Raw genomic sequence first — 11,484 nt, forward strand, 5'->3', positions numbered from 1 at the left:
CCCCCATTAGTTATCTCAATGCTTGGCACAAAAGTTATGTTCAATAAACATTTATTAAAAGGACTTAAATACATGAATGAGCCAATTGACTAAATGTCCTTTGGAGGCATAAATGTAATAAAGGTACATATTTACACTTTTTAAAAGATACTGCTCAAATTATGAAGTTCATGGAATAATAAATGTCAATGGAGATCTAAACATGGATGCCTCGAATTTGGAAATGATGCAAGCTAATGAGAAAAAAGCATAATATTTATGTGAATATTTAGAAACTAATATTTAGTGAATATTTAATCCTGTTATTCAAAATGCTTTGCAAGCAGTTCTTTATTTAATTCTTATGATAACCATATCGAGCGTGTGCTATTTTCAATCTTCATTTTACAAGATGAGAAGTACATAAAAATTTTTAACTTGCCCACGGTCACAATAACTATACAGCAGAGGAAGGATCTAAACACTGGTACTCCAGCTCCCGAGTCTATATTCTTAAGTACTACTTCCTGACTGGAGATAAAGTTTGAAAATACGTCTTGAGAGAGTTTGAAAAATGAGCTATGGATTCTGAAAACAGATTATAAGTTGATACGGGATCGCAACTTCTTTAAATCTTTATACCTCCATCATTTTGCACAAAGCTTTTCATGCAGCAAGCATGCACGCACACGCACATACGTGCGTGCATGCACACACACCCATACACACTTGCTTGGTAAGTGAAAAAAAAAAATAAATCTAAAGCAAATTGAAGAAAAGAGGGAAGACAGGATTATAGGTAAGGAAATTGTTTTCCACACAATCACTTTTTTACTCTCTGATTCTTCATTTCAAGATAGATGCTGGTGGGGGAGGTTTTCTGAATTAACTGAAGCAAGACAATATGTTCAGGAGTATGGGGTCTCCCAAACAAATGAAGGTTATTTGGAATAAGTCAGGTAAATAGTAGCTAACTGAGTAAAATTAAAGAAACAAAGTATGTGAAGGGACAGAAATGGGAAGATCATTGAACAGATTAATCATTTACAATCAGGCTATCAGCAATAACAAGAAGTAATTCACAAATAGTTTAGATATTATTCCATCCTTTGAGCATAGGGCCTCATCACAAATGGAGATCAGAGATAACAAATATGTTATAGTTTAGATTAAAAAAAAAGCAAATCCCTTTACACTCAAAATGCTTTGAAATGTACTCATTTGTTAATGTTGAGACATAGTCCTAACCTTACTAGGTAGCTCTAGCTCTGCTGGGAGCAATTAATTCAGAAAGCCTCAGCAAACTCTGTGATGGGGGATCAGTAAAATAGCTGGAATATTTTCCTTGCTGCAGACAGCTGGATGCTGCTAATTTAGCTACTTTCAAGTGAGGGGAGGACGGAGGAGAGGGAAGCCAGGTTTTTATTTTGCCACACCTCTGTAAATTCAAAGAAAAGGAAAACAAGGAAGGCACTGGTATGCATGGTACAGGAACCGGCTTTCTCCCCGCTTTCCTCAACGCGCATGTCTGTTCAAACTGGCCTGAAGAAACCAAGATGTACATACCAAAGGGAATCTAACCAAGGCGCTGGGTTAACAGCAACTCACCTTTCCTTTCTTTAAATAGCTTTACTGAGACATAATTCACATCATATAGTTCATCCATTTAAAAGTGTACAAATCAATGGCGTTTAGTGTGTTTATACTCAATTAGCACCATCACCCCAATCTTATTTTAGAACATTTTCGTCATTCCAAAGAATGCACCTTTTAAAGGAAGGTTTAACGGTTTGTGAAATAAATAAATAAATAAATAAATAAATAAATAAATACCCAGCCACTCATAATCTAAAATAAAAGCAAAAAGACATTTTTAATGAGGTATGACTGTTCTCAGAGTGAAATGTACTTGTTTGCTGGGAGGCATGCATTTTGATAACCTAAGAAAGCCATCCTGTACAACTCCTAACTTCGTGTTTGGTCTAATTACTTTGCTTAAGCTATTTGTCAGAAGGAGTCATTTACCTTGCCCTTTAATCCAATCATGTTTCTTTTCCTTATTCATTCATTCATTCATTCATTCATTCATTTATTCATTTATTTATTTTTACAGAATAATGTCTGGCCGTATCAAAAGCCACTCACTCTCTTCCTTATCATGCTTACCTCCATCTCTAGCTCTCTGGACCACTGGCCCATATATTATTATATTTGTTTACATTAAATATCTATAGCTTCACCCTCTGAGCAGCTTAAGAAAGTGCATGACACGAAGCAACAGAACGAAAACATGAGAACGTTCCATTACCCATCAGCCCAAGCCAAATTAATTTTAAATTGGTAAGTCTAAGGGAGGAGATTTTTAAAAAGCTTAATTCAAGCAGATAGGCGATAGGCTTCATATTTTTCCCTCTTAATCTTCAGCTTAATTTCTGGAACTAGAGTTCATAAGAACCTTTTATGTACAGAAGTTTATAGAAAAGCAAGGTGGGGACTTAACATGCTGCAAGAAAACTCGGTTTATCAACCACCTCAATTTTGACAACCTGTAGGTCACATGAAGGAATTTTACCACAGTACCTAACACAAGTGCTCAGTAAAAATGTTAGCTGAATGTTTTTGAATAATGATATAATAACAGGTAATATTTACCAAACACCTACCCACCAGTGTTTTACATTAACACATTTAATCCTCACAAAACCCAAGGTCCTATACTACACCATCATCATTACCAACATCACCATCATTCACATTTAAAGAAAGGGAAACTGAGGCAAAGAGCATGACGGATCCTGCTCCAGACTATAAAATGACAGCAAGAATTTAAAAACAGGCTCGGGCTTCTGAGTTCACTTTCTTAACTGTTACCCTGTGCTGCCCATCAGCAAATACATAAGGGAAAAATGGTTATTTTCCAACATAGATATCAATCTATTATCTAATGCCAAAGAGATAAAGAAGTTCCCTGGATATAGTGATGCAATACGAAAGGGGGAGAAAGCAATTGCTTTCATATTGGACAGAAACAGTGAGTACATAGGGACTATAGGAAGGCTCCTTAACAATAAAGAAGGAAAAGGAGGGAGAATTCACCACCTGAGGTTTAAAAAATGTCACAGGTAACAGAAAATGGATGAACTAAAACATTTGAGAAATTAAACTGTTAAGAGTTATGTTTCTAATGAAGATCCAGTAAACATTCAGCTCCAATTATAGTGGCCACAGTGTAAACTCAGGTCTAGAATATAAAAACAGTAAGCAGTAAGCAATTTCATTAAAGTAAAACCAGTGTGATGAAAAAAGGTGCTAACAGCACACTTGTAGTTGAAAAAAAAAAAAAAAGAAGACTGGTAAATAACAAATGAATGTTCCATGTGAAATAAAACTACCAGAAATTATTACGGAAATTCAACTAAAAGAAAAATATTCAGCCCAGGATTACACTAATATTATCTCATCTAAATTCATCTTGAATTTGCATGCATGTTATTCTTGAATTAACCTCAGTCAGACTACTACCTAAACCAGAATTGACCTCAATCGGGCCATTAGCTCAACTATTATAGAAAACTGGTTAGCCTGGCACGAGGAAGGGCTGCTCCCAGTGCTGAAACAGGAGTCACACTTAACTCTTCCCCGAGACTATAGCTCTACCACGTGTACATGTATTCAAGAAACAACAAGCAAAATCACTTTGAGCATTCAAGACATAGGAATGAAAAGAAATAAGATCCATGCGCACATCTAGACTAATAGTGGGGACCTGCAGGACGTTTTAAATGGTCAATGGCAAAGACTGTGATTTTCTGCTAAATGGATATCATCACAATTTTTCAACCTGAGTTTGAACAAAGGCTCATAAAGCTCTCCTACGTAATGCAACACACACCTAACTCTTCGTTGTGGTGTTCCACACTGCAGATGATTATCCTGACACCTTGGCTCTTTGGAGTTAATCGTTTCAAAAGGGAGTGAGTTGAACACATTAAATTGATACTGTAAACTAGAGCGACTTCTTTTCATTCCCTACCCCCTTGTAGTCCTCTTCCTCAAAACAGAGCAAAAAATAATTATTTCATAATTCTCAAATGTCTCTGACAAACTACTATTAAATTTTGAAATATAACTCCCGATTGTTTGTGCAAATACAAAACACATTTAGGTAAAAGGATAAACAAATATGGCTAAAGGTACTCATGAAAGTACAGAGACACAAACCAGTGACACAGGTAACAGAAGCATGAGAAATATAATTTTTACATGATGGTAAAGAAATCAATTTTTTTTCTTCAGTGCTACCTATATCTTGATTTTCTTCAGCATTTTAAGGGACGGTAATAGCACAATTTAATGGGTGACAATCTAGATTATATTTGATCAGTTGTTCTTTAAACATTTTTTAGTAACAAATTATATTTCCAACTCTATCATGTGCTTTCATGTACCATGAATATCATCCAATACTTTACTAAGAGATGTTCTTTCTTCTTTTAAAATATGCTTTTAAAAAAATGGCTAATTTTCCCTCTTTCACTGGAAAGGCTCAGGTTACACATGTTATTCAGCAATGCAAATTAATCTGTTAAAGGGGAAATATACTAAATCAAGGCTAAGTAGACAAGGGCAACATATACAAAATTCATTTGCAAAGAAGCAGCCTGTCCCCACTGTTTAGCTGCAGTGGGAAGAGTAAGAGAGAATGGACTCTTTTCAGGTTACATCTTGAGATTGAAAGCTGATATCACATGAATATATAACATGATAAATATCTTAATTTAACTAAAAATTGCTAATGCGTGTCTTTGTTATTTCTTTTGTGAGACTCTATTGTATAGGAAGTGTGAAGAAAGACAGGAGAGGGAGAGGTAGAAGAGGAGGAGCAGGAAAAGACGAAGTAGGTGAGAATCCTCTGCAATGTAGAGTGTTTTTTTAAACATAATTTTAAAAGTATTTATTCCTCAACTCTCGACATCTGTCTGCCACTTCCCACCATCAAATTAAGCAAAAGAATAGCTGGTCAGCACAAGAACATTTTTACTTATCTGAAAGGGTAATTTCATGGATATATGATAATTATATCTAGTAACTTTAAGAAAGTCTCTAACTGCGATCTGATATGAAAACGGGTTCCCAGGGTCTTCACATGCTTTTGCCAAAAATTAACAATTGTAAAACAACTTACTTCTTCACTCTAGCCAACACAGAAAAATAAAGCCATATGTCTGATTTATTTAATAAACTAAATTTAGATTTCAATATTAAAATAGATTTTGACATAAAGGGCTTTAAAATAACAAGAGCATCTTTCTGGGTCTTTTCCCAGTTAATTATTTGCTGGCATTGTAATGAGAAATTCCTTGGCTTCACCCTAAACCAACACTCCCAAGTGCTAATTAGGAGACTATATACACTATTAACTAGAGAACATTGTGCTTAAAACATGCATGTTCCATATGTATTCTATTATTAACATTATTCCTTTCAGTCCTGGAAAGCTAAAGAGAGCTCCTATTTAAACAAAGAAATTGGCTGCTATTGAGGAAATTCTTGTCAAAATGCAATTAATAGGTAGGGGCCAACATGACACAGGCTCCTTGTCTTCGAAACATCCTTAACACGAATTAAATTTAATCTCACTGAACTAGTCGGTGGAGGAAAAGTTAATGACTGCAGATGTCATGCATTTTAATAGTAGCAGGGGACTCCCAATGAGAATGGCCAACTCTCATATGAGCTCAACTACTACCGAGGAACCAGATATGCTGTGAGTACAAGCTGGAGATATGACTTTTTCCAGGGCTAAAGCTTCCAAAAGGCCACAGGACAGATAGGAAAAGAAACATATGTAAACAAGGTAGGCCTAATGATCCCCTAATTATGAAGGAGATATGATCTTCTCCTTAATTGGCAAGCTAATTGACCACAATCTCAGTGTCATAAACTGAGTCCAATCATCGGAACTCGGGCGTCTGTATGCCACAGAATTCTCCCCACACTTCCACACCCTTCATCCAGCCACTACGTTGTCAGTTCTGCTTGATGTGTTTGAATACTGTACTCCACGACAGCTGTCGGAAACAGTACGTTAGAACAGCTGCTATGACAGCTACAAGGGGCTTGGAAGTTTAATTGGGCTCAATGTGACATTGTGTGTTTTTCTAAACATAGAAATATCCACAAAACTAAAGAAATGTCTAATGAGTCTGAACAACATTTACGTATTGGCAAAAAACAACTGGTTTACCCCGTTTTGGTTCTACCATTGGGCTCATAATATCTTTGCCACCCAAATGGTAACAGTATCCCCCCCAAAAAGGACAAAAACATGAAGCGCAGCTAGATGCATAAAAGAAAGGGGGTATTAAGAGAGAGGAAACGGTAAGGAAGTCACATCAATAATCCCTTTCAAAGGCTGGCAAGTAGCCAAGGAGGATCCCAGTGTCTCAGGATTTACTTCCAAAGGCAACCTATTCAGAGGCCCCGAGCCTGGTGCCAACTGCAAACAAAACCGCTCATTGTGGTCCCAGCCCCTGGAATAGGGGGAATGGCTTACTCTCGGCGTCTGCGCGGAGGAAGACAGCGAGCAGCAGCAGCAGCGGCCTGGCTACGCGCACCATCCTGTGGCCTGGCAGCAGCGCGCGCTCGCAGCTTGGAATCACTGCCTCTGACGCCGCAGCGAGTGTGTCCGATCGGAAATTTCAGCTGGAACACTTTCAGAGCCTGTGAGGGGAGAGAGAGCAAAGAAAAGGAAGAAAACAGAAAGCTTAGATTTCTCTCTCTTGTCCCCCGGTTCCATCGCAACCACCACTGAGAGACATGACCCATGACAGATACACAATAAATTGTAACCGTGACACCCTTGTAGGAGGAAGCAAATAACCTGGTTTGTAAAATGGGGCAGCCCTAGCCTATCCTGTTCCCATGTCCAGGCCATTCCAAAGCCACCCACCCTGGATTTCAGTGTCTGCTATGCCGTCTTTTGGCCAACACTCTATGGGAAGAAACAGTCACTTCTTAGGAAACAGTAAGTGAATAAATACATCAGTAGAAGAAAGCACACCAATGCTATAGGAAAAAAATCAGAGAACTTCCACTGTGCATGATAAAAGGCTATTGTTGACAGAATAATGGCAGCTGCGTCCTTGGCACCCGGTGAAGTGACAGGGTTAATTCAACTCCTTCAGCTAAATAGTAGAGGTTAGGTTTTTTACACCCGCACATTTGGCTTCTTCCCTGAAGACACATCAACGTTCAAGTCTAGTTTGGCTTCAATAAGTCAAAACAATAGTTTGCATGAACCACTTTGATTTAACAGGATTTTTATATGCCTCCTGGGCAAGGCCTTCATTTTCTCACTCTTCCATGTAAAATCAAAAGGCCACAAACCGTTTTAGAGATCCTACTGCGTGCAGCGTATCAGAGATGATGCTTAGCACAAAGTGTCGGGAGATACAAAAATGAGTCCGATTCCTTCCTCTGACTTACTAGTTTAGTGGGGAATATAAGACCGATACATCAGATAACTAGTACAAGTTAATAAGTGATTAGTGCCAGGAAGGAAAACGAAACAATGCCATAAAAGATAGGATCAGGAATGGCATCACAGAAAAAGCAATGTCTCAAACTGGGCCTTGGAATACAGGCAGGAATTTACCAGGAAGAGGGAAAGGCATTTCAAGACCTGTGTGCTAAGGCAGGGCAGTGGGATGGAGCTTTGGAAAAGGTGAGTTGCTTGGTTGGCCTGAACAGGGTTTCCCCAAATGTCTATATGCATCAGCACCACTTGGAAGGCTTGTTGAAACAGATAGCTGGGCGCCACCCCCAGAGTTTGTGATTCAGTAGGTCTGTGGTCCTGTCCAAGAATTTGCATTTCTAACAAGCTTCTGGGTGATGCTGAGATGCAGCTGGCCTGGGGACCACAAGGAGACACTGGGTTGGCATGATGAATCCATTAGGAGACCAAACGAAGATGAGGCAAAAGGAAATGGTTCATTCAGGCTTTTTAAAAAATAGGTCTTGGAGAGCATGAGATGCAAAACTAAGTCAACCAAGCTTTATTCAGAGCTATTTAATGTTTTGTAGCCGAGGAACAACATGGAAGTAGGCTTTGGGAAGAGTAACTGACAGCTGAATGTGGATAATTTAGAGAATGCCATTAGAACATAGCAGGAGTCCCAGGTGAGAAGTAACACAGACCTTAAGAGTGATCGTGGTCCTGGTGGGAATGGAAAACAAGGGAAGCGATAACTGGCTTCAAGCAATAATCTGAAGTATGAGTCTTCAGGTGATAAATAATTGTTCCCATAGAACAATCAATAAATCTTGCATAGCATCTTATAGAGTAGGCTTATGAGAGAGAGAGAGAGAATACTGAATACTATTGCTTCCTCTTTCATTGTAAGAACTTGAGAATGACAATCAGAATTCATTCCCAAAATGAAGGAGTATATCTTTAAATCTTCTATATTAAAAGATTTGAAACACAAAATTCTTGACAGGAAATACTAGAGATATCCAGAAATAACTTAATCCACTAAAATAAACTTGTCTTAAAAAGTATTGTAATGTAGATAGTATAGTGTGTCTTTTCTGAAACTGAGCATGAGTATGATAATAAAAAATTTTAAAAAGATATTAAATTTTAAAAAGATATTATCTTTTTCATTACTATGCATGAGTGGTTTGAATGCAGGAAAGATAAAACTAGAAGGAAGGGGGGAAATCATTCTAATTACCATTCCACTAAATAGCCTTTTTTTTTTATTTTTAACAGATTTGAGGGTGCCATGAAGAAGCAAGTTGTACACCGAAACACATCTACTTGAAACCAAAAGCTAGCCAGCTGCTCTAAATCATCTACTGCTATCAATCTTATCTGGAAAACAACTTATCAAGCAGTTCACAGCTATCAAATGTTAAATTCTCAAAACGTCATGCATAGGAAAAGTGCTAAAGGAATCAGCTTTCCTCCCAACCCCCCACTCTCTCTTTCACAGCTTCCATCCTCATGCCAGCATTTCGAATGACAGCAAAGTCCAGGCGACATCAGTCCTGTCGGACTCAATTTGTGTCTGTGCAAGCGTATCAGAGCCAACTGCTCCATAATGACTCGGCGTGATCACAGAGATGGAGATGTATGAAATGCTCTCTCAGGGAAGAGGTGATTCGGCTTTTCCTCCTACTTGACTGAAATGGCAATCAAGGATCAAATTCTTCCAAATGAACCTACATGTTACGGCTGGACTTGCAGCAGTGACAGGATCTAAGAAGCGAACACAGATACTAGCATACATATTTATACCTAAATGGGTTCTACCTGGGCAAGACACAAGACAAAAGGAAATCAGAAGTGGGGTGACAAAACCTATGCTAGATGTTCATTCCAGCCTATCTCTGCTCGGTATCTTGTTTATTACATCGAGAAACACTGCCAAAAGGGAAATGCTGGTGTGCATAGCAGTAAGGTGAAATTTAAATTTTAGAACAAAAATGGGAAATGGACTTTTTAAGGAAACATTTGGAGTGAATATAATGAGGATAAATGAATATTACATGTTGTTTCTATTAGCCTAGAGAAAGTGTTACCGAGCACTCTGCCATGAAAATCGCAAAAGAGGTTCGGGGATATTAAAAGTACCATGGTTTATCTTACATCACAAGCTATCCTGCCTTTGTCCAACAGCCCTACTAGAAGGCCACTCATTAGTGTTTATATGCCTTGCCCTTTGTGTCTTTCATTAACCAGGATGTGCAGATAAAACTGAACCGCCTAAATGAGCGTGAAAGAAAATAAAAAATATGTTTTAAACTCTCTGGTTTCTTACTGCTACAGCACAAAGATCTTAAGAAACAACAATTCTGTTAATTTCCAATTAGCTGAATATCTACTTTTGTATTTATGTACACGTGTGTTTTGAGAAGCTAACAGTTAGAGGGCCGGTGTATGCAATATAATTTGAAATGGAACAACAAAAAGCCCACTTGCCTAAAAGGCTGAACGAATCACTGCTTCAAGTGATCACAAAAGTTGACCTTTACCCAACTCTTTATCTTTAAAAAAAAAAAGTTTATTTATTTTTCAGTTGCAGTTGACTCAACTTTTTATCTTCAGTTTAACATTATAACCCTTTTCTGTAGTAAATATGTTCATATTCAAACTAATCTAAATGCTGAAGGACTGTTTTCAGCTTTCTGTATTGTGGGTATGTGTTTCTGTAGACTGTGTTAAAATAGGAGAAAAAGGACAAAATGGAGCATTTCTTCTTATAAAAATATCCTAAGAGTCCCTTAGAGAAATGAGTGATTATATAAGTAGGGAATGACAAAACGCGTGTGGGGCATGTGGTTGTACCAGGAAGCAAGGAATCTTTCAGGGACCATTAGGGTATACCAAGAAAAGGAGCCCAGGTGATGAGGTTCCCCTCAGCTAAACGTACAAAAATCTGAGTGGAAAAAAGAATGATAACTGTAATGAACGGAAACACATCATATTAAAATCCATGAGTTCATGTTTTTAAAAATAATTTCTGAACTTGGTATTGGTCACCCTAGGAGAAAGTGAAAGAATCAAATCATTATTTTGAAATGAGGGAGAGGAAGGAAAAGAATTAAGAAAAACAAAAACAAAAAACAAAACAAAACAAAAAAAACAACAAACCTACATAAGAATTAAAAAAATTACTGCTGTCACTAGAAAACTAGAGATGCCATTGTGTATCTTTCCACATTTTGCTTCTTTCTGCCTTAACCCCATACTCTCAATTCTAGACATCTTATAAGCAATACTATCATAATAATATTTAACCTGGGCACATCTCCATTAAGTTAGGGGAACGGTATAGTAAGGAGGAAGTCCCAAAAGGCTGTGACTTCTTTTTATCAACCTCCCAAACCTATCAGGCCTCTATAAATCAAGAAGAACAGGTTTCCAATCGTTTAAGAGAAACAACCATTTGTACACAACATGTGCTAGCAGGCAACTTCCATTGGTAAATGAGACAAAAGCAGGGCCTCCGTGGCTGAAGCTAGGAGTGGAGGGGCCCGGGGTTTACAGCAAGCCTGGCTGCAGCCTGGCTCAGAGCACAGTTACAAAGAGACAAACAAAAAGAAATGACCAAACAAAAATCGACTTTCCACATTTCACTTCTTCATAAGGATTTTCCAAGAGAAGATAGGCTCTAACGATTTCATCATGGTCTAGGACAAGAGTTCTCCAGTGTTGTCCAGTGGAACTTTCTGCAGGACAGAAACGTTCTTTCTCTGCATTGACTAGCAATTGGCCACGTTAAACACAGCTAGTGCAACTGGGGAAGTAAACATTTTATTGCATTTAAATTTAATTTGAGTTTAATTAGCCACATGTGGCTTGTGGCAGCCATATTGGACAGGGTAGACTATAGCTACATGTTACAATAGCAATGAACAGCACAGCTATAAAATGGTCTAGGTTTTCTGGGTTAGGGACTAAAACAGTGAGGTGGAAACCCTAAGTCCTTATAGTCT

At 37.9% G+C, this 11,484-nt stretch overlaps 1 protein-coding gene across 41 annotated transcripts in view; it reads right to left on the reverse strand.

Moving 5' to 3' along the window:
* The window catches only part of PTPRD (protein tyrosine phosphatase receptor type D), a 693,301-nt gene that overhangs the window by 406,104 nt on the left and 275,713 nt on the right, over nt 1–11,484 (reverse strand). For all 41 annotated transcript variants that reach the window (XM_019665783.1, XM_019665786.1, XM_019665787.1 and 38 more), the window contains exon 2: nt 6,536–6,702. In XM_019665783.1, coding sequence (XP_019521328.1) covers nt 6,536–6,599 — 64 coding nt within the window. In that variant the 5' untranslated portion in view covers nt 6,600–6,702. The remainder of the gene's footprint in view (nt 1–6,535; nt 6,703–11,484) is intronic.

This window comes from Hipposideros armiger, unplaced genomic scaffold, assembly GCF_001890085.2.
Source record: "Hipposideros armiger isolate ML-2016 unplaced genomic scaffold, ASM189008v1 scaffold_453, whole genome shotgun sequence".
Lineage (NCBI taxonomy): Eukaryota > Metazoa > Chordata > Mammalia > Chiroptera > Hipposideridae > Hipposideros > Hipposideros armiger.